The 24,553-nt window shown below is 41.4% G+C and overlaps 2 protein-coding genes across 2 annotated transcripts in view; one reads left to right on the forward strand and one right to left on the reverse strand.

The window, feature by feature from the left end:
- Positions 1–16,304, reverse strand: part of CHRDL1 (chordin like 1) — a 38,515-nt gene extending 22,211 nt beyond the window's left edge. The window contains exons 1-4 of the mRNA XM_041485347.1: positions 15,844–16,304; positions 12,906–13,051; positions 11,060–11,172; positions 6,983–7,076 (exon numbers count right to left, since the gene is read on the reverse strand). Coding sequence (XP_041341281.1) covers positions 6,983–7,076; positions 11,060–11,172; positions 12,906–13,011 — 313 coding nt within the window. The 5' untranslated portion in view covers positions 13,012–13,051; positions 15,844–16,304. The remainder of the gene's footprint in view (positions 1–6,982; positions 7,077–11,059; positions 11,173–12,905; positions 13,052–15,843) is intronic.
- LOC121363208 (serine/threonine-protein kinase PAK 3) overlaps positions 1–24,553 on the forward strand; it is a 178,503-nt gene that overhangs the window by 15,123 nt on the left and 138,827 nt on the right. The gene's annotated exons all lie outside the window — the stretch shown is intronic.

Genomic DNA, 24,553 nt, shown 5'->3' on the forward strand with positions numbered 1-24,553 from the left:
TGCAAACCAAACTGTATTTTTAAAATATTATTTTTAAAAAGATCCTTATGTGTATATGGAAAAAATATCACATAAATTATATTCTTCTGTGTTTATGCAGTGCATTTCATGCAGAAATAGTAGTACTTTATGTAACACAGAGCACTTGCCTATTTTCCTGCAGTTCCAGTGAAACTAAGGTACAGTAAGAACAGTAGGTTTGCTTTGTACTCAGAGATACAATTAATGTTTATCTGCTGACCCATTTGTACCAGAAAGGCCAGTGCAAAGAAGCAGATGGCTGGAAACAGGGATTTCCTCATTCTGCCCTGTGGTTTCCAAAAAGACCTTCAGTGCAAGAAATGTTCCATGACCATGTTTTGGCCACTTGGGTATGAGGTGCTGTGCTGGGGCTGCTTGGTGAGAGGGGCCAAATGCAGAGGTGCTAAATAAAAAGAGACTAGATAGGGAATCTCTGTCATACAGGCAGTGAGGGACATTGTGGAACACAAGTTTCATGGTGACCTGGGATAAAATATGCTCCATTTTTTCCAGAAATTTTCCTATCTACCAAACTTTCCTGAGTATCTATAAAAGCCTCCTGCATACCTTTGCCTTGGAAAGGCAGGAAACCTGTCAGCACCTTTAACTCAGTTCTACATATTCCAGACTTGCCCCTAGTGCAGCTTCAGGGCTGGATATCTAAACTGAGCCCAGAGAGCCAGCAGCACACGGGGCAATAAACTGCTATTGCAAATTGACTGTTTCAAGGTCAAAACCACTAACTGCTGAGAGGAGACTTTTTTACAGTGGTAAAAATTTTTTTACCACTGTCACATCAAATAGGGTCAAATACAAATATTCTAGAGCTACTTCATCACCAGAACTAAGTCCTGATTGATCATCTCATGAAAATACAGGAACTTCAGACAGAGAAAACCTGTTACAGTGTTTCAGTGCAGGGTTAGCTTCTAGGGGTCAGCTAGGATTATTTTAAACAATCTTTGTGGCTGGAGGTCCTTGGGGAATTGCAGCACAGCATATGAGACCAAATGGATTTCTTTTGTACTAAAAATTCTTTTGCCTAATTTCTTCCCTCTGCTTTTGTTTCCACTCTACACAAACGTGTCACCTCAAGGTCTGATCTGAAGTCCATTGAACTAAATAGATTTGGAGCCTGGCCCAAACACCTACTCTGTGTGGCACAGCAAAAAGGCAGTTTCCCCTTTCATCTTCTGTCTCATATTTCTACCATATTCCTTACTATTTCTAGAGAGAAGGACTATATCATAGTCAGTAACTGCATCTGTTCTCATAGAAGACTGAGTCCAAAACCAATCAAAGTTAATAGAAATCTGTTGATTGACTACAGTAGAAAGTGGATCAAGCCTCAGTCCATGTGCATTTAGCTTTTCCCCTCAGTCATACATCACAATCCAAATTATTACAAATCTGTTTTGTAAATTTGTAACATGACAAATTAAAATTATGTGTTCAGGTTCTTTTAAAAAACAGCCAAAGCTGTGCAATGATCTTGTCTTTCAAGTAGTGGCAGAGGCTGATAATAAATGTGGATGGAAAAGTTGTTCACTATCCAAAAACTGCAAACACCAGCTTTAAATAAAATCCATATATGCCTCTTGGAGATGCAGGTGTCAACGATATTAAGCCACAAAATGCTTTACATTAAAATAACTTTAAGGACCAGGTTAAGCTCTAAAAACTCCAGGGTAATTCGGAGTTAATCACCACAGCTAGTCTTTAATATGGTCAGACTGTAGAAAGTGTATGAAATTCATTGCTTGAAGGAACTAGTAGCACCTTATCTAGACACTATGAACTTCTATCCAGATTCAAGACAAAGATGTAGTTTCAGTTTAAACATTCAAAAGTCTGTTGCTTGTGTTTTAGTTTTCTAAGGCTAAAGTCAAACTCTTCACATCATTTTAATATATTTTCTGCAGCTTAATTTCCTGTGTTTTCTTTTATAGTTGCATAAAAAATTGCCTATCAATTGCCCAGCAACTCTAAAGGGCTCATAAAACACTTTCTACATTGCTCTAGTTTAATTCCTGCTCTCAAGTTAAAATATTATATGAATCCACCAATCTCTCTGCCACTGAGGAAACAAATTAAATGAAGCTTTGGTGCATTCTGAATCCTCTCTGAAGTCTCTTTGAAGGTCTTGAAAGTTATCTTGGAAAAATTCTGAGCAGCTTATCCTATCCTATCATGTCAGTCCAAAGAACTGAAGTTCTGTCATCCATGTGGGAAGATATATATTTTTTCACATACATTCTGGATGCTGACATACAGATAGATTTTTAAAAAATTTTATGGTCAAAAAAGCAGAATGGAAACAAGCAATAACCTCAATCTGGCTGTGACAGCAAACATTCCTTGTGAAGATAATGACAAAGGCAAACCACAAACCAAATAAAATTATCTAAGCACATATCAATAAGAAAAAGTTAGACATCTCCCTGGAATGCCTATACCATTGTATTTCTAAACCAAATTTATTCCAAATAAAAATTAATTTTAACTGTCTGACAACTACCCACTGGTAGGACTCACTTGCTGATATGAGAAGGGTTAGGTGGTAGCAAGAAGGGTTGCATAGAGAATGGAAGAGCTGGGCACAGTATCTCTTCCTCCATCCCAAAAATGTTCATGAATGGAAGGGTAAGAAGACTATAACTGAGAGCCTGGGAGCTCTGGTGTGTGAGGTGGGTAGAACCCAAAGCTTCTTCACCAAATGGTTCAATGTATGTGCATTCTGCAATGGAAAAATCACACCACCAGAGTATTCCAACAGCCAGGGTTGAAGATTTCGGTTGTAATTCAGTGCAAGATGTGCTGTACATGTTCTGTATCTACTTACAAAATGTCTGTTAGGTCAACAGGTGCTGTACATGCCCTGCACCTTGCAATGCTGAGTCTTTGTCTACACTACAGAGTGCAGGCTGTCACCTGGACTAGCTCAGTTACTGGCTGAAGGTAGCACTGAGCTCATGGCAGGCACATTTTTTCTGCTTCTTCAGTGAGTCTTGCAGTGCAGTGAGTTCTGCACTGTCCCATGATCTAAAATAGATAGTTCAAAGATTTAGGTATTAGTGGGCCATGCTGCAGTCTACCATGCAGACAGAGCCTCACTCATTTTTAGGTGATGTTCTCAGCCCACTGTTGTGAGATACCTCATCTGGTACATCTTTAGACCAGCTATGTACATAGGTGACACCAGGCATTTCTTTATCTAAAGAGGAACAAAAGTACATCAGAAAAGTGGTTTGAATTTGATAAAGAAAAACCATAGTACCAAAGGAGCTTAAACTTGAACATGTTACCAATACTGAATGTTCTTGGAAGGCAGTGTGTTTAGTTGGGGCAGCAAACTTAGAAAACACTGGAGCCAGATGGCTGATTCATACATCAGCATGCAGCCTTATCTGCTGAGAAATCAAACCAGCAAGTGGAATGTGGAAACCTTTTCTGAATCCTGCAATTATGAACTTTTGCTTCTGATGTAAGCTTTTCTTAGGTTTACATATTTGATCTTTAATTAGACTCTAAATACTTTGATTTATAATTGTTGAATGTAGAAATTATACAATCTATAATAAATGTTCCAGCTTTAAAGGCACTATCCATAGAAATGCCATAAAAGACAGCCACAGCTAGATGCTCAAAGAACTTGTACATGAAATTTATTTCCATGACAGGAGGCAGAAGCTCTGAAGTCCACTCTAGGTCAAGAGCTGATCCAGATCTGAGAATGATGGTGAATTCTCTCCCTGACTACAAATCCCTGATGTCTGAAGCATCCTGAGGTGGAAGGAAGGAGATCAAGCTCAGAAGCATGTGATGTCCTTTGAGTCTCACTATTGTGTAAAAAGAGTCTCAGTTCCTGTGACCCTAGGTTTTTGGTTACATATGTATTGTGATAAGAAGAATACAGTTCAGATGGTAAAATACTTCTCAGAGCTGCAAAAAGAAGAAATATCTAGATCTGTATAGGAAACAAGGTCTGGATTTTGCCAATGCTAGAAAGAATACATTTAAAAAAGGAAAGGTTAGCAGGGAATCTGTGGTAGAAGCTGGTGAACGACTGATGGAAGCAGAAGATGCTTCATAACATATGTCTGAAAACTACTTAAGACTCATGATGTCTGGTGCCAGGGAGACAGGATACAAACACTGCATCTCTTTGTGCCAGGGAGTCCAGTGTCACTATGGATGCAGAAGACATTAATTCCAGGGGGAGAGCAGTGCCAACTTTTCTCAAAGGAATCCTTTCAACAGCTCCTTCACTTAGGTAGCTAAGAAGTTCAATGTCCAATGAAAGATGCTGCCTCCTGGCATTACCTCTGCTTCATTAAATAAGGAGACAGTGATTTGTGCAGTTACACTCTACAAGGCCTGCAGAGAGGCAAGAGAAGAACGCCAGGTCACTCTGACAAGCATTACTCATTTCTGTAATGCAGCTTGAGAAATGGAGGGGAAACATATGTGACAGAATATAACAAGCATTTATGAGAGAAATTCACATGGATGGCCAATGGCCAGACTTTTCACACATTGCATTAAAAAATAACCAGGAAAACCAGAGAAGTGAATTTCCTGCATATCATGGGATGTTGCACAAAAGACATTGTACGCTGGACACACAGGAATGGAAAGTTGGCACAAGATCTGCAAGAATGCTTGACATAGCTATTCAGATCAGGCATGAACAATTACCACTGGAGATAGAGCACCAAATATTACACACATAATCACTGCAGAAAGCAGAACGTAAATAAGCCCTGAAATCACAGGATTCTCCTGGTTCTCTTTTACCTAACATTGTTACAGATTAAATCAGGGGGAAACAGACCTTAGTGGGACTCACATTTTTAATGAGATAGTGCACAGTTAGCAATGTAATGGCCCATCATTTGTAGCAGATTGATTAAAAATAGATTTTATGAACAGCTAAGAGAAGATAATAGATCACAATTCAAGAAAGGCTCATTCTGATAATTTTCCAAACTTATCAGTTTAAACAGGGAGTACAAAATTCCAGTTGATGACTATGAATAGGAAGAACTTAACTTGATAAAAGGGGTATGAAAGTTTACATGATCTTTACTTAGATCATGTAAACTAGATCCTTACTAGATCATTGCAGAATGTTTGAAAATCTTCATAGGTATAATGACATTTTCAAGCTCATGAACAAAAAAAAGCCAAAACAGTTCATTGCCAAGGAGCACTTGAAGCAAAAACCAATCAATCTAGAAGCATTTATGTTTCTATAGTAAATACAATACAGAGATACTAAAAAATAATAGAAAAAGTTTGTGATTGCAAATGCTAATTATTGAGTAGGATTTCTGTGATTTAACTTAAACTGTCAAAAAGTAAGCATCCAGTTTTCTTGTGTTCTCTCAATAATCAATACTCAGTGGAGAGTGAGTGACAGGCGTCTCCAGGGAAAAAAGTCTTCTCATTCTGGGTGACAGGATGAATCACCCTCATGTTTCCAACAGCTGTAAAGGGTATCTAGATTATTGTCTTCCCAACTGAAGCTTAGATTAACTGGGAAAACAGACCAGATTCTGGGCACACCAGCACACCAGCCCTTCTTTTGATCTGGAAACAAAAGAGGGGTTTGTGTTCCCAGCACCTTACTATTTTACTAAGTTCTAGTTTGCCAAAGAAAGCATTTTGCCTTAGAAATTTTCTTTCTTACATAGTAGACCATTATAGAGAAAACTCTAATGGATGTTTTAAGAAAATTCCACTAGATGTTCCAACTCCAAAGAGTTGTATTTAAAGTTGAATGGGCTCAATCTCATCCTAAGACACAAAAGCAGTATCACAGCATCAGATGAGTTATAAGCTCTTCCTTATCACTGGTTAAAACAAGGATTCTAGATACCTAGATCAGATATTGATACACATATCTGATAGAGAGAGTAAATAATTGTCAGGGCAGATGAACCAAGCCAAAACTGATGTGTGGATACCATTGTATAGTATGTGGACACCATCTATTATCCAGTAAGTGCAGTGAACACATCAATCCCACCTGAACAGCAACCTCCTTGTGCACTCATGAGCCTCTGCCCTTGTGCACTTACTGCCTCCTGCTGACAGGCTCTGCTTTCCTCAGACAATTAAACTCTCTGGGGAAAGCCAAATAAAACCCCTTTCTATGATGCTGCATGAATACTCTTTTATAAATGGAAATGTGGGGTGCCACTAAGACAGGCATTTAGGGAAAAGCCCCAGTCAAATCTCCCAGCCGTTAGGCCATGTCGGGAATGCTGGAACAGGCTCGTGAAAGATCCTGCTTAGTCTCTTTCATACAGTGGCTCTTAATAATGAGCATATAATAAATGTACAGTCTGGAGAATTTACTATACAGTATCCAATTGGATTTATATAGTCATAAACTTCTACAGCACTGCTTCTATGATTTACAACAGTCTCTGCTAATTATGAAGCTATGCCTGGACCTGAGATGTAAAAGGTAAACGTTACCAGACTGGTTGTACAGTGACACTATACAACTGCACACTTGCCAGAGCAATTTTGAATTGCTTGTTAACAGACAGACATTGCAAATAACCATATATTTTGGTCTGCTCTTATGAAAAGCACCAAAACCAGGAACCTAGGAAGTTTGTGCGATGGTGTTTTATTGTGATAGAATTTAGAGATAAGGAGTCTGGAATGGACAGTCAATGAAAGGACTGCTGCTTTTTGCCTGGATTGTAGGGGATTGGACTTGGTAGGTTACCTGATCTCTTCACAAATCTACTCTTCTGATTTCCTAAACAGAAAACACCATGGGAAATACTGTAACTTACTGTAGGACAAGCCTCTCATTACCTAAATGGATACAGGAGGACGTTTACTTCACAGAAGTTTTCCAGCACAAATATTTAATTTTGTTATTACTCAGCATATTAAATAACTATTTCAGAAAGAACTATTTGTCACTAATAGGAATTACCTGGGCATCGTGGGCAGCACAGCTGTGGTACATGCACAGGGGAAGCACAGTGTAGACTTGGGCATCTTATTCTGCTGCACAAAACATTTCCATTCTGCAGATGGAACACAGCACATAGTATTTTAATGAAATGCACTGTCTTACAAATTTCTGTGTTCTCTATTCTACATCCAAACTTTTTTTTAAAAAAAGCCTTTTTACAACATTCTGGTTTCACTCACACCAAGATATGCCCAGATACTTCCACTGCCTTTGAATTTATGCTGGAGGTCAGAAATCTTTAAAAACCTTAAAATCAGAGGAAGTGTCTAAAAATGGATAGCAACAATCTCCATTTCTCTTTTTCTTTCCATTTGTCTTTTTCTTTTGAGCAGATTATGCTTAGGAATTGCCTTTCCAAAACTAAGACATAGATAAATGGTCGATCTCTGAGATATCCCCTACTGAGGGTTAGTTCAAGACCACAAGAGACAATAGCATCTGTAATTGTTCCTGAAAACTGTGGAGAGTCTTTTGTTTTCCTTTTATTGCTTTCCCAGTAGACAAAAAAACCCAGATGGTAAGTAGCCATTTTTCTAAGAAACATGAGTTAAGTCTTGGGAATAGGGTTCATTATTCATGTCATTAACATAATCTTCTATTTGACCACATCTAAGTTTGATTTATAATTAAAACACAGGGAATTTTCATTCTCCAGTGTCTGTAACCAGAAAAGACTATCCATTTCATATTCCCATTTCCCATCTATAATTCATCCTCTTAATTTACCTCTGAGTTGCTCATATTTATAACAAGAAAGATCTTTCAGCATGAACATTGATACTAAGTTATGACTGTAGTTTTAGGTGATGTCAGGACTAAACCCACTTTATTTTCATATGCCTTCTGGAGCACTGAAATGTTTTCAGTGGATGTGCAGACTTCCCTAGACAGCAGATGTATAGGCTTTTCTATTCATCCCTTTCAAAATAATTCATTGACAAATATCTGCAGACCACAGGCTGGAATCCTACTGCTCGATCATTGCTAGCCACAAACTACAGTTGTGCATCTGCTTTGGAAAGAGACACTAAACATGATTATCACCATCTGTTTCCAATAAGAACTGAAATGAAATATACTGATTTTGTAGAAGAGGACCAAATTTTAGAGTGTAGGATCTTCACAGAACAGGGACTATCCCTGGTCTGCACAGCTGCTTCCCAGCAGACGTGGGAGCCTGTGAAGCACTGCTGTAGAAGAAGGGTTGGCACTGCCTGCTGACCTGTCTCCATGTTGCTGACTTGTCCTGTTCTCACTCTTGACCTCACTCTTTTTCATTTAAAGTCCTGTGGAATCTCCTGAGGTGAATGTTTACTTTCTGTGCATGGTCAGCTGTGATAAAATTCTGCGGGCCAACTCTGCTGCTCCATGCTGCCAGCCAGACTCCACTGTCTGCTGCAGGACAGAGCTATTTTACCTGATCTTGTGCTTAGTGAGACTGATCTTACACCTGCATTCACAGTGAGAGCTGGGAGAACAGCCCCAGGACCAGAGCAGGACTCAAGTGCTGGTCAGTCTGTCTAAGCCAGGGCCAAGGTCACATTTCTGCATCAGGTACCAGAGAGTGTTGATGCATCTCTCTCCCAAAGCTGGGCTATCAGTGCTGAGGGTGGAGAGCAGTCATTTAGCCTGAGGTCTGCAGATATGACTATGAACACAAGCAAAAGCAAAAAACTGCTTTAAAAAACTGTATTTTAGGGAGTAAAATAATGATCTGACAAGTTGTGAGTGCTCTATTTTACTTGACAGTAACAGTCAACAGGCTCCACTATGAACTGGGAGGGAGGAGGGGTTGTAAAAGGAAGGGGGAACAGGGTGAGAACACTGAATTATGTTTAGTTTTATTCTGGCTTAAGTACGTAAATTATAACTTGTAAAAATACAATATTATACACACACAAAAACAGGAAAGCTTGTTGTTTTTTGTTTTTTTTTTTTTTTTTTTTTTTTTTTTTTTTTTTTTTTTTTTTTTTTTTAGTGCCAGGCTGTATAACTTGGCCTCTGTTTAGTTAATTTGCCTTGCCTTTTTCTTAAACATCAGAAGCTTGTGTGCTGGGGGGATGGACAGACAGACTGTTTAGAGACAGAGCAGAGATGTCTGTCTGGTGCCTGGCTGATGTGACTTGTTTTGTGCAGACATCACGTGGATCACAATGTCTGTGGCCAGCAAAGATATTTTGATACACTGGACATAAAGACCCTGGGGATTTTTTTCCTTTTCTCTGCAGTGTAAGGGAATCAGTTGCTGCATCAACTCTCTATAGATCCTCTGCCTGCCTGCCAGGGAATCATATGTGGTTTATGCTTGGATCTCTCTGACTTGCTATCTGTGGCACACTTTACTTTCATCATTTACACTGTCATATGTCAGGTTTAAGGTCTGTGCTTGTGCTATGTCATGATATGTTTTCTAATGCCTTTATTTTGTTAAAATTATAAATTATTGAGGGTTTCCTAAAGGAAACTTCATGAAAGTGATGAAGCTTCAAGAGCTTTTATGGTAGATCAGTGCTCTGAGGGCAAGATTTTGGCCAGGACAGAGCTCAAAGGAGTGGTTGGATGCTACAGTTGTTATTTGCAATCATCTTCCTTCTAGACAAGAAGAGTCACATCCAAGAGATCCCTCAGCATCCTCACTGTTGAAATTATCCCAGGTTACATTTTTACCCTCATGGTACACCAAAGGTAAAACACAGAAAACAAAGGAGTAAAGTCCAATCCACTTCTGAGCTGCATGTACTGGAAGGTACCACAAGCAGTTTCCTTCTTTACTAAACCTGCTGCCCTGAACTATCACTTTGTCTTCCACACCCAAGTTAAAAAATAAAACAGACTCTGTTTTTGAAGGCTCATAGTGTGTGGCTGTGTCTGGGTCCCAGTAATGTTGTTGTCTAGAGGAGCTGACCAGGCATTTTCCCATCCCTCCAAACTGTCCAACATCTCTCTAAAAATCATCAAGCATTTATTTGTATCCAGATCTCTAGGATTTCCAGTTAATTTTTTCCCCACCCAAGACACATTCTTCCAACGATTTAATGAGTGTTTTATTCCACACAAACTCTGAGGGAGTTTTCAACTTGGCATATACATCAGCAAAAGTTGAGTGGAAACTCCTTTTTGCTCTAAACAAAGACTTTTCCTTTCCTTCCTACTACATTGTTTTGTTTCTCTCACAGCTGCATTCTGCAGCTGAACTTGTGGGACTACTGTTTGTGCATCTCTGTACTGAATTGTAGTAGCAGATTCCCTCAGAGCAAATGCTGCACAGGGGCCCAATATTTTACACTTGCAGGGAGGGAAAATAGCAGGGAATACTTTATTCTGCATTAAATATAGCAGACAGAACTCAGCATCTGGAGTGTCTCATGTGTTAGTGATTAAGATCCCTTACTGTTTATTTTAAAGTACTCTAACGGACATAAACTGCCCTCATTTTTGTGCCTCCTCCCAGCTGTATATGACATACTCTGGGGATCTCTGACTGCTGTGTTTTTGCATCAGCCATCAACTGATGGGAGCCCTTTCATGTTCTATCCAATTCTCTCTGCTCCCCACAACCTTTTCTCATGTTTCATCATCTCATTCTTCTTTGACTGACTTTTACTAACAGTGATATCTAAGCCTGTTCCTTCAGCACTTTAGGGCAGCAGATGCTTTGACTGGAAGATGTTGGCAGTGTACATAGATCAAAGTACCAAATTCAGGTTAAGCATAATCATCCATATTGGTTGGAACTGCAAGGATTAGACTTAGGTAGTGGGCCTGATCAGGGGAGATGTAATGTCCAGTATCCACAAAGCTTCTGGCTAATTAAGGAGTTGTTTTGTCTATGCTATGCAAGTATTTTTTGCCAGTATTGGCTTTCTCTGTTAATATTTTCCTTTCACTAGAATCACCTGCCTCTATTTCTTGCAGCATGACCAGGACCCACTAGTGAAAACAGGTTTGGGCTTTGTCAAATTGTAGCTACATGTGAAAGGACTCTAGTCAATGAAGCAAGCAGGAGGTGTAGGATCAATAACTCAGCAGTCCTACCTCTGAACAAAGACAATTAACGCAGTAAACAAGGCCATACGGTTCTAGATAAGGATGCCATCTTTCTCCTACATGGTATTTCTTATCTTGAAACACACAGTATGTATCTGAATCTGTAAAACAGTAAAGAATTGAAAAAGCTATGAATGAAAATTTCCATTCCATGTTTATGAAGTATATTTAGATGTGCAGAGTTTTCTGTAAACTACTTTTTCTTTTCCTGGAGAATTACACAACAGAAAGACCCTTAATTCCACATGCTGTTTTCTCTTAACTTCCAAACCAAAATAAATGACATGGTCTCCCAATTTTCCAAAATTGCAACTCCTGAAATTATGACTAAATGGCTTTCATACAGGTGAGTTTATCCTTTCACCTGTTTAGGTAAGAAAATTTAAGTGCCTGATCACTCAGATGGGCTTATAGGAAACAAAACCTCTTCATTGAAAAACCAAAGCAATTGGTCCAACTCAGAAAAATCCCAGGTTGTACCACAGAGAGATGTTGAAATAATTTATGCTTTCAAAATATTTTAAGATATTTTTTTTCACTAAGCACTTCTGATCTTGCAGTTACAGACTTGCAGAAATCCACATACAGGTCAGACATTATTGTCCTGTCCCTTCCTGTCACACTATGGTTTCACATTGAAACCTCAAATCACTACAATAAAAGGGTGTTTCTCATGGGCTTCCATGTGGGAATTCCTTTCTGTTATCTTAATAATATCCAAGTTCAGTTTAATTCATTACCCACAGTATAGATGATACTTCAGAATATCTTTAAAAAATACCCATCTTCCATGTGCTAATCCAAGCCAGGGACAGTCTTCACATTCACTGGGCTAGAGGAAAGTAGCCAGAGCTAGGGGCTGTTAGTAGAAGCTGTGATCTGCTTTCCCTTCACACAGGAGCATGACAAATGAAACACAGGATGTGAAAAACAGACAGCTGGAGTTTGGCAATTTCTCACTGTTCTTTCTTTGAAAAAGGTTCCTGCACATGGTTTTCCTGTGAGTTCAGTGGGGCAGAGGGCCTTTCTGGAACTCACTCTCTTTGGTTTTCCCCCATCTTCCTTGGAAGCAGAACCTGCTGATACTGAGGCTAAAAATGTTTAAGGGCAAATAATGTCTTTTGTAAGAAGGAGGCCAAAACCCAACCTGTGCAGATAGGGAGAACATTCCAGAGACCTAGTAACAAGGCTGAAGCAGTCAATAACTCCTAGACTTATTTGGGCAGCTATTCCTCCTTGCCATGATTTCTGAAAGATGTTAACATCTCCCACGGATGACAGGCTTTACAGAAATGCTCCCTTTTTTTTTTTTTTTTTTTTTTTTTTTTTTTTTGTATTCTTTTCAATTCTTCTTATCAAGGTTTTGACAGTTTTTTTTTTTTAAGAGAGAGATCCTTAATTTTCTCAAAGGATTTTGAGAATCTATTGCAGTTCATATGAGCTTGTTTTTACAACACAAAAGAACAGTATTGGACAAGCTTTACACTAGCTGAAAACTTCAGCACAATAGTCTTATACATGGGACAGATCCAGATAATCTGTCAGATGTTTACAGAGGTTACTAAATAGAATTAAGCACACTCTTGACTCAGGATATTTGAAATAAAACAGATTATCCAACTGATGTGTTATGTTCTTTATGATGCACTATAACCTGTACAGCTTTAGGAAAATATACCCCAAGTGTGGCTGTGGCCTGATTCTACTAAATACAGGATTAGAAGGAGGAAGAATATTAGAAGGTTTAGGACATTCTTTTCTAAACCACATCTGAAAATAGAAGGAAAATGTCCAGTTTAGGTGAATGTGACAGCTTTGTTTGAAGTCTACTTACGTTTTACTTGTTCTAGTTTACCTCCATCTATGAAAAGGAAACAAAGCACACCAAAAAAGATAAAATGAAAATCATCTAATATCCACTTTCTTTCCATCTTTATCATCAACAGGAAAAGAAAGAGCCTCCAAGAAGAGAATGTTGAGCTGTTGGGAAAAAAAAATTAAATTAATTGAAGTAAAATCTTGTAAGATACTCAATTATTTTATCCATCACACAGAATTCTTAAACGGCCAGAACAAAAAAAAATATATCTGTATTATGCATCTTCCTTTCATGGGAACAGTTTTGTCTTCAGATAATTTAATTTTTGGAAAAGGGGCCACATTCCTATTTATGAAAGCTGAAAACTGGATATTCCTTCTAAAAATGTCCTTATTTTATTTCAAAGCAATCTGGCAAGTAAGCAATCTAAATTCTTAAAGGTTCTCTTTCCCAAGAAACTGGTTTGGGCTATGTTCTTGTTGAGCATCACTTTTAGCTGTATCTTTGGTGTCAGTTGCAACATGTTTGCTTCGTCCTAAAGTTAACCTTGGTTGTCGCTGGAGTACAGGTCCTGCGCTGTGGAAATCCTGTTCAGGGTGAGCCACTGGCCCTGCTGCAGGCACTGGGAGCTTTCCTTACCACATCCAGCAGGCTTCAGCTCGCCCCTTCGCCCCTCTCCCCACCACTATTGTTCTGGTACTGTGTATAATTAATTTTTCTAGAGTTAACCCTTCTGCTGCCTTGATAGCTGAGAGCAGAGTGGGCGAATCACTTGTCATCTTCATTCCTGTAGATTTTTGATGTCAAAATCCTGCATGTGGGGCAAAGCTTAATTTATTCCTCTCTGTGTGGTGCAGACCTGGTATTGTCCTTGCTGCATGTACGATTCTGTTTATCTTTTTCTGGGTTTTAACAAGTGAATTATTTTACAGAAATAATTAACTATTTAACTAAAGTAGATTTTTTTTTTAGTACAGCCAACTTAAGATTCTATTATTGTGCTGCTCCAATGTTTATAAGCATTCATTACAAAAGTGTTATCTGCCCAGAGTGCACTTGTCCATAATGTACAATGTTGGAAAGATTTGGGTATGGTTTTAAAAGCCTTGATATGGATTCACTATTAGTTTTACAGAAGCTTAAAAAACCCAAAAAGAGTCACTATTGGAAAAATTATCAGTCTGTTTTGTAAACTAATCTGGCCTCTTCAGATTTCACATAAATAACAGAACTGTATATAAATATGTTCAAACTTACAGATAATCAAGGCAAAACTAATAATTTATATAGGCATAAGTAAAGTGGTGGGTAACTTGAAGAAACTAAAGAGTAAGTTAAGAAGCCCTTAAAATGAAGATCTTCCTATTAAGACTGTTGATACCTAGGATACTGTAACAAAGGGTGTGTGATCTGATTTTATCAGCAGCTTCATTACCTTCACTGTTCAAGAATTCTCTGTATTCCCAAACCACAACCACAATGGACATCTTCCTTAACTAACTAAACCTGTGCCACTACTCTGTACTCAGTAAGCTCATTCAAAACAATGCAAATTGCCTTTGAAAATGTTTAAAGAAACCCCTTCTTTAAAGCACGGTGCCTATTCAGTAACAAAACATAACTTTCCATTTATTCTGCAAGTTGAGAATAATGTTTCAATTTCAGAAGAAGAGTTTAAGTAATTTTTCCCTTTCCACATATTCAAATCACATAGGACATTTTTGAAGCCAAACATCCTTTTAAAAACCTGTTTAGCATTAAAACCTCATAATTTAGTCCCAGGACATCATGCATGCATTCAGAAGAACAGTAGCACATCACTGGGACTAGCAGAAATGTTTAAATATTTCAGCCTTCTTAGGGATTGCTTAAGCAAACAATAGTTATAAATGGTGCACATTATCCTTTGTGCAGCACCTTATGTGTTAGCTGGGTTGGTTAGTTGGAATAGAAAGGCTCAAGAAATCGACCCATTTTAAATGTCAGGTCTTCAAAAGGAAAAAACATTACAAAACTTGGACTGCTGGTTTTCAGAAATGCTGCACAGTAATGTGAGATGGAGGAGTTAATAACAGAAATGGGATGGAGACTTTTGATGTCTTTCTTAATTCTCTTTAATTTCTGTATTGTTGTTACTCCAAATATAAACACATACTTTTCACTATTAGGACACTCCCTTTATTTCCCCAAAGGGCAATGTCCTAAAAATATTCCTGGATTAAAATAATCTCAGTTAGAATTAACCTGTTAATTATTGGTGTATTTTCTGCATTGTAGAAACAACTAATGTTATCCACATTTTACATGAATTACTTAGTGAAATAAAGCAGAAGGGGCTCTGTTTAACGCCTCGCCCTCCAAAGAGCCCGGTTTGGTAACTGCAAGAGGCAGTGTCCGGCCTCGCCACGTTTTACGATTAGAGAAAAAAACCCCCGCAAAATCCAAAAATGGCAGTGCCGAGGGCAGCTGGCAGAGGCTGCGAGGCGCGGGGCTGCGGTGATGCAGCGGCGGGGACAGCTCAGCCCCGACGGCCGCGCTCCCCTCCATCACCCGCAGCGCGAACCCTCTCGGTGCGCTCCTCCCGAGCCTTTATCCCTGCGGCGCGCCCGCCCGCCCGCTGCCGTCGGGAGGCGGCCGTAGGCGGGCGGCTCTCCCGCTGCGCCGCGGCCGCGGGCTCCGGCTCTCGCCGCTCCGACAGAACAGCCGCCCCTTGGTCACCAGCCCGGGGCCGGGAAGGGAGCTCGGCTCGGGGCTGCTTGCCCCCGGGGCCGGGCCAGGTGCCGGCGCTGCCCCGAGGGGGCGGCGGGACGAGGACCGGCGAAACGGGACAGACGGAACGCCCGGGAGGCGTCGAGTCCCCGCGCTGGGCTGTCTGTGCCGCGGCCTCGGGATAGCTCCAGTAGCGGGACCGCGCCTTCCCGGGGCCTCGCCTCGGACAGCAAAGCTCACAAACCTGGGGCAGGGCTGGAGGCCGCTCCGCTCCGCTCGGAGGGCGCCGCGAACAGCGCTCGGGCTGAGGCAGCTGCGCGGCTCCGCGCTCCGCTCCGCGGGTACGGGGGGTCCGGCCAGGCGGCTCCGCTGCTCACTCACGTTTCCATAATCTTCTCCCGCGGCTTTTAGGTGTCCCCTTCGATTGGGTAGTGGGGGGCAAGCAGGGGACGGACGGGGTCCTGCCGCCGCCAGCCCTCGACCCCCGACTGATGGACGGGAGCGGAGAGGGAGGGATCCGCTACGCCCGAGCAGCGGGCCGCTGCGGGGTGGGCGCTCCGGAAGGTCCCGGGCTGGGGCACCTGCCACCGCCTGCCGCCCCGGCGAGGAGCGCAACGAGGCCCCGCGGCCGGAGGATGCTCGGCAGCGGGTCCTGCCCCGCAGCCCCGCCGGCAGCGAGCGGCGGCGGGAGGCGGGGTGAGCAGGTCCGCCTCCGCCCCGGCCCCCTCCTCGCCCGCGCCCCTGCCCGCCGCCCGGCACAGCGGCGTGACTGACACGGCTGGGGTGGAGCCGCTCCGCCATGGGGGGCCGCGGAGAGGGGCGACACCGGACGCGGGGCTCGGAGCCCGCCCGCCCTTCGGGCCGCCCTCCCGCCCGCGGAGCGCTCTGCGGCCCGCGGGACTCGCGCCCGGGCAGTGGGGCCGTGCTCCGGTACCTTCAAACGAGCTGCGGGCTGGGTGACCGTGGCCACTTTTTCTCCGCAGGAACAGAGCCCCACGGGTGGCTTTCTTGGAGAGTGGACTCCACGCCGAGACGGCTCTTTAATGGGCTTCTTCTAGTCAGGGTGCCCCCCAAAACAGACCTGACGGAGCTAGCATCCACTGGGATGTGCCAGACGCCTTCTGCTGATACCCTCTGCTCTGATTTATCGTGTTAGAAGGTTTCAAGGTCACATTGAGATTCTGGTGGAACTAAATTAAACCCATGACTCATTATATGCTTGGTCAAACATTCTTTTTCTGTCTTCTTGTAGCCCCTGTAACTAATAAGAAGAGATCAGTGAACTCTTGACAAATGATCTGAGAAAAAGGGTGAGGTATGAAAAGACATCATGTGGAGAAACAAATTACAACCTATTTCCCCTAGTTTGGGACCAGGGTGTTTGGGAAGCACTGCTGGGAGGTCGTACACCTCTCAGGCTTAGTAGATATTTTCAGAAGGCTGAAAATTGAGCAGAACTTTCGTTTCTTCCATTGTACCTTAGCTGAACAAAATACTGAAGGTGCAGTGTATGGTGAAACCTTATACTAGCATGAGGAAAGAATAGATGACTTGCTAAGGCTTTTGTAGTGTGACTTTATGAACAACCAAGGCTGTGTGCCAGTCAAATGCAACTATATAACTTCTAATATTAAATAATGAAAAGAGAGCATTCTGGAACTAAGCATTTTGAAAACACTGCTCTATGTCTACTTCTGTGTCACTCTGCCACTCTGTCTTGCTGTGCACAGGCAGTAATCCATGTTCCTAAGGAAAAAAAATATTGCTTAAAGCTCTTAGTTCCCAATGTGATGCCTGCAGCTGCAGACTGATAGTTTAGGGAGAGCCACTGTATGAAACAGGGATGGGCAAACAGAGAAAGAAATGGTAACTCTGAATCAGGAGTATGATTGTAACTTGCACAAAAGTGACAAAAGTGAAAGCAGAGAATCTGCTCAGTGCAAGCTCCAGTCCCACACAGGGATATCCATGCTCATGGAACAGAATTAAGCACATGTGTGTGCTTCTAAATTGTGTGGCTGTAGGAATGTTTTTCCATTAGGTGTTGTGCTGGGTTAGACCATACAGGCTCAGCCTGTGAGATAAACTGCATAGGAATAGCATAGACACTCAGATGTGTGACTGAAATGACCCTGAAATGACAGGTTTAATAGTTGGGGTTGATAGCAGGTACATGAGTAGTAAATGCAGCTTTGGGCCTGGGCAGAGCTCAGTTTTGCTGCAGAGACATCCTCCAGAACAATCCACCCAACTGTGTCAGTGTTCTCTATGTATTTTTTCTCCATGTATTTTCTTTGTGCTGATACAAAGTCCAGTGTGTGTAAAGACAACAGTAATTGTTGCAGTACTCTTTATGCCTAGTCAGTGTAGTAGTAATGAGAAGTGAAATATTTTCTATAGACTGTGTGACCTGAATTCTTTTGCAGAGGGATTCTTTGAAAATAAATTCCTTATTTGGCCTGAAGAGTGCTTTGGGAAAGTTGCTATAGACGCCAGCACTTTCCACTGCATTCTGTAAGACTGTTTCAGAAGATGCTGCTGTCTGATCGTCTCTGGAGATACAAATTCAGGTGCAAGACCTTTGCTGAACATAGAGATATTTGAACTGGAGTTCTTTATCCATTCTGGCAGATATAAGTTGTAGAGAATTTGCTGAAAGAACCTTTCTCTCAAGTGAGGTTTTGGGACTCACTGAACTGGCAACTTGGTGGAAACCAGACTTCCAAGGACAGGCTGCTCTGAGTCCCAGTCCTGGTCCTGCTGCTCAAGCTGCTCATCAGTTGCTGGGACATCCCTGAGGACTTTTGGCTGAAGATGTAGTGTGACTTCTCTCTTAGTCACATACAATGCTTGCATACATTTCTTGTCCTTCATCTTCCCATGGCACACTGCTGCAGCAAGGGTTGTGGTTGTTAGGGCACAGGAGATTGTGGCACATGCTGGATATTGTGCATAAAAAGAATGTTCACAGGTGGCCTCTTGGTGGGCGACCCTTCTGAGCTGGCAAGGTTGCCAGTGCCCCTGGATGCTGGGAGTGCTTCACCTATGCCTGAGCTGTTCCTTTCCCCCCAGCTCTGGCCAAGTCTCACCAAGAAGGACAAGGACAAGCCACTACTCTTTGCGTATTGCCATAGCCAGTTGTCCCTTGCCTTGTCTCACATCTAACACAGCCCCATGGCAGGGCTGACCCAGCACTGACAGCTTAGCAAGGCTTTTGCTCTGGGCTCTTGCTCAGCAGTGGGCTGTTACTGCAGCTTGGGGAGTTCAGGGCTGCTGCACACGTGTGACAGAGAGCTCTGGAGAAGAATCAGATCCACAGTTGTTACCCTTCATGCTGCCAAGCAGAACCCACTGCTTGAATATGCTCTGCATTCTGGTGTGCAGGAAAGAATTGCTCTGGACAGTGAGCATTAAAGATTGAAGGATGCCCTGAGTTTATATAAGCACAGAGATTTATCCATGCAATTCTCATTAAAGAGAATGGAAATTAAGCAGATAAATAATGTGATACTGCCAGTAGAAGTCCATGTCCCTGTGCTGTGCCTCACAGTGACTGAGCAGCATAAAGGTATCCTGCTATTATTTCTCAGTTCTTGTGAGGGGAAAAAAAAACAGGCTAAAAGATTCATGCCAATGCTAACATGTTTACACACCATGTGGAGTTTTCTTAATTGCAACAGACATGGAGCTCTGAGAGATACTAGACACATGACACAATAGCCCTGTCTATTTTTTTTTCCTGTTTATCTGTGGTCAAATTTTCACTCTAAAAATGTATGAAAGGAAATTCTTAGTGTAATGATGAGCATCCTTTGATTTTTGTATTCCCATAAATTCAGTGAAGCCCTCTGGAAAATGTATCTTAAGATGCTAAAAATTGTTCCCAAGGTTTTATAAAAATCTCTAAATTACTTTTTGTGGTTTGGATCAGGCCCCCCAGTTATCATACTGGGAATACAATCTGGATGTTCACCAAGCAGGCTTCACATATACTGTTCAACAAAAAGGGCTTCAGATGTGCATGATTTTGTGATTATGGCTTAGGATGGTCATGAGCATTTTCCACCCTCCTGTTTTTTCTGTAGCATGGACTTCATCCAAAGTGTGTTGTCAGTCCTCTAGTACTAGAAATTAATTTATTTATTTGCCAGTGAGGCAGATGGATGTAGTGAGCCTGAGATTTCAATTCAGTTTGCTAAACAACAACAGCATTATGTAAAATGTCAAACTGCAGCCCAATTCCTCATTACCTTGCTGTGGATATATTCAGATGGGACTGAAGAGTTGCTGAAAGTTTTTCATTGTTCTGCAAAAAAAATGCAAATAAAATATATCTCTTTAAATTTAACTTCCAAATACACAAGTGAGAAGAGACTCATAAAACCTGCCCGCAGCAATGAAAATGCAGGAGAAAGCAACCACACAATGTTTCATTCCATCCTAGAGTAAATGACATTTTGTTAGGTGGGATGTTGAGAATCCCAATGTATAGAATAAAATATATGCACTCAGAGATGAGGCCCTCCTGAATTTTGCATGTGCTCATCATTTCCTCAAAGTGTTCATCTGCAAATGTTTCTATTCTATCCTATTCTATTCTATTCTATTCTAATCTATCCCAGATATTTATAAAATACCTACTACCACCACAATTACAACACCACAGTTGTAATTATGATCCTATAATTCTCTCTCATATCTGTCATGTCAAAAAACTTTAATACAATTTGTAGGAATATAGATTTCTTTGACACATTCATGAGATGCATGAATAGCAAGTTCAAATCTTCAGTTCAAACTTTCATCTGTAATTCCTGTATGGGCAGTGTTTTGTGGGCAGGAAGCACAATTAGTGCTTCCAGAAAAGTATAAATCCATATAACATGCAATAACATCTCAGGGACTATTTTCAGCAATTGAAAAGCAAAATTAGAGAATCTGTGTAAGTGATTATAGTGATTATTTCTGAGTTCTGGGATCAGCTTCACCTTCATTGTTTTTTCACTACCACACGTTCTTGAAAACAGCAGAAGGTGGCACAGTTCACATAAAAACAACATACGTTCTTTCCTACTGTTGCAATTGTTGACTAGAATCACACTTGGTAAAAATTTTCAGGAGTTTAAAAGAATCGCAGTGGTTTGCTCTTAGTCCTGCTATGCAGAAGAAATGCTGGAACAAATCTTATGGATTAATCATACCATGATAAAGATCCACTTGCTGAGGCATTTCTTTGCAGCTGGCACCCACCAGATAAACCCAGTCAGTCCTGCCTCCCAATGCATGACAGAAGGAGTCAAGGCAGGCTGAATGAGGCTCCAATTGCAATTCAAATATACTTCTATAAACTGTGATTAGTGCTGCTAATCTCACCTTGGTAAGCCAAAGACAATAATGAAGTTACTGAACACCTTGGGTATTACATAATTCTTTTGCTTAGAAATTTGCTGGTGTGAGAGTGCTTTTGAAACCCATTAGTAAAGCTGAAGTTGACAAATGATTGATCTCTTCTCTAGGGAGAGCAAAGTCAAATATGTGCCAGCATGGAGCCAGAGCCTGCCAGGGGCTGAGGACTTGAAAATCCCATTGCTACCAGTGAGAGCTGAGGACACGAAGTCCTTGCTGTAACTGAGCTCAGTTGTAAAATGAACTAATGGCTGTGGACCTGTCTTTCCCTCTAATAACAAGAGTGTGTACTTACAACAGACCCTAACACGTTGACTTGCACTAAACTGTGATGCCAGCCTGCTTGATTCTGACTGCAGGCTTAGGAAAATCCAAGCTGGGCTCTGCCTCAGTGTCCGACTGACCGTGGGGGCACGCACCAGCACTGAGTTAGGCCAGAGGGGACACCACTCCTTTCTCTGGTCTACTTCAGAAAGCCAGTCTTGAATTTTCCTTCACCAGAAGATGGTGATCCTTTCACATGAACGAAATTGCAGACAGACAGAATAAAAAAGCTGAACTGTGTCAAAAAGTCACAAGGACTGTTCAACAGAGGATGGGAACAGTGAAAATATACAAGAGGGTAATGGTGAAACTAGAAATGGCTCTTTGAGAATACCCTGCTACAAAAAAAAAAAAAAAGTTTAAAGTGAGGAATGGGGAACTTAATTTCATCATTAAAAACATACAATACATGGAGAAAAACAAACAGTGAAGACGCTGTTGCTAGTAGCCTGGCTTTTAAAGTATTAATGGAACGTCACAGAACAAGAGTTTCTTTTATTCTTTTCTATCCCAGCTCCCTGCTTTCAAGGTTCTTGTGTGAACATGCTGCAGTTTGCAAGGCTGTGAAATTATCAGACCTGGACCAGTGCCAGTACAAACCAATTTATTGGAGTCCAGCAATTAACTAAAACCTAGAAAGCTTGATTAATTGTGGCACTGCTCAGCAGGGAACATTGAGAAAAAAAATCATGACACTCCGTGAGTTCTCTGTTCCATATACCAATTTACATTATATGTAAATAAAAGTTTCTTCTCTGTAAATACCCTTACTTTATTATTTTGCATCATGTAGAAAGCATAATTACAATGCCATGTGAGAAAATGCTTGGCTGTCTGGATAATCATTTCATAGTAGCTGTTACCCTGTTACGTATTTTTTTTGCTACTGAATTAATATCTCATTTAAACCCCAACAATAGGATATATTATTTTAAAACATTGTTTCATTAAGCTTCTCTCTGGAGGGACATATGGAGAATCCAGCACTGCTCTGTTCCTTTCTATTTCTTCAAATATGCATGTGTGCAATAAAGATGAGGGTTTGATAGTTGTTCAGAATTATTCAGGATAGAAAACTGCAAACAAATAGTTGGGCTGAGAAGCAATTTAGTAGGGCAGAGTATGTTGACTGAAATGAAATCCTGGAGTCTGAGGAGGCAGACATTATGAGAAGCAACTACAAAGTGTAATTTAGGTGTTAGCTGATTTTGTTATGATAGTATTAACCAATAGTGTCCACATTGTTTGTTTTATTGTAAGGCTTATCATAAAAGTCTATGCATAAGGCAGAATTAAAAAATCTCATTCCTGGATGCCTTAGTGGCTCATTAATCACCTTTAGTATAGATAACTAAGAAAAAAAAATATTCCAGCTCAGTGTAATGTACCACTGCAGCATATTGTAATGGGTAGTACAGAACACTGGATCTGATTAATCTTATTCTCCTTACATCAAAATAATTCAATGGTTAGTACTGGAAAAAAGCTGTTTAAAGATTAAAACTAGTGGTAATAGAATTGTCACCCCTGCCCAGTGACAAGGAAAAGATACAGGAAAATATTTTACCTTTTCAACATCATTTTGTATCCTAATCTGCATCCAACCGCGACACTGTCACATTCTCAGATTTAAAGAGTGCAATCCACAGACAGGGCTAAATCACATTAGGCAGCAGTGATAATAGAGCCTGGGCATGCAGAACATCCCAGCAAGCCTCTAGCTGGGGCTCTGGGGTGATTTGGGACATTCAATGAGGTAGGAAGGGCTGTCTCCTCCAATTTCACTGTATTTACTGGGGATTTAATGTATTTTTTTAAAGATATTTGCAGTGGAAATCAGTTTGTCGGAGGTCATCTAATTGAATCTACAGCCCTGGCAACCCTTCACAAAGGCTGCCAGGAATGACCGAGTTGCTAGTGCTTAACTGTGAATACCCAGCAGGGGTCCTCCACAGGCCTGAATACAGTCAATTATGTTATTTTTCTAAATATTAGTGACTCAGCTGTCTCTGCTTGTGAAGAGTTGCCAGGGTCAGAGATACAATCAGACAGATCCTCCCCCCTTCACTTCTAAGAGATGGGGAGAGTCTTTTAAATATCGCTCCGAATAATCCTGAAGTGGAGGGAAGGGTTCTCACAGGCTGTGCTGCTTCTCCAGGGTGGGTGCTTAGGGTCTCCCAGGTTTGAGGGGTGCCAGGGCACTGTGTAAGTGCTTGGGGGAGCACTGCTGTATATGAGCAGCTTCCCAGCTCTGTGATGTAAATACAGATTTCACAGTTCAGCTCAACAGGCACTAGAGCTGAGACATTTCAAAAGACAGAGGTACTAGCAGCTTGTCTCACCCCTTTAACACTTTTTTGTTCTTTCTGTCTTCTCCTCTCCCTCCCACCTCTCATTGTGCTCCAAATATCGCTATGAAAGGAATGTTTCTGTGTTCTGTAACAATTCAGTTTTCCGTTTTCCTCTGTAGACTCATCAGGGAGGGACACAAGAGTGGTGACTAAGGAGTGCATTCATGGTCTGGAGGGCTCTTCCCTGACATACATGCCTCAGCAACCACAATCCTTTGCCCTCTACACAAAGCTCTGCAAATATTTTAGGGTTTTGATTGTAACTTCCTTAGTTTTTGCCAAAAAGGCTCTTTTCCAAAGCCCAGCCTTCTTGAGAAACAGTATCCCTATCCCCGTTGTCCATAGCCCAGCTCTTATCTGATCAACAGTTTTTGGCAGAAGGGAAAAATCCCTCTAGAGCATTTGGGTGCCTGTGCATTGTTTTGGCCCAAGTTTGAGGTAGTGCTTTGGAGTTGGCAAAGTTTCCTAATTTACTGCTGTTAAATTTTATCCAACTTTCGGAATATTATGCAGATGTGGCCAATTTCCAGCTATTCTGAATCCATTGCAAATACTTTGCCAGCATGTGTCCATATATAATCCAATTTTGATGGTTTTAATGACAATACAATTTCCCTGTAAGTACCTTCAGGCCTGGCATCTGAACTGCAGTGAGCAGGGGTTCAGCTGCTTGGAGCCCAAGTCCCAGGAGGTGACACCTTTATTCCTTTGGTCCCTGTCTGTCCTGGAGGTAGAAAGCCCAGACTGGGTCTCTAGTCACCACTGGCATTGCATCTCTTACTTGTTGAACATACCTTATGTGCTGTGAGAGTGAGGATCTAGGCATTTCCTTGGAATGAGCAGAGAGTCTGGAGTCATAAGGTGTCTCTTGCT

Source organism: Pyrgilauda ruficollis, unplaced genomic scaffold (assembly GCF_017590135.1).
Source record: "Pyrgilauda ruficollis isolate IOZ18807 unplaced genomic scaffold, ASM1759013v1 scaffold7, whole genome shotgun sequence".
Classification (NCBI taxonomy): Eukaryota; Metazoa; Chordata; class Aves; order Passeriformes; family Passeridae; genus Pyrgilauda; species Pyrgilauda ruficollis.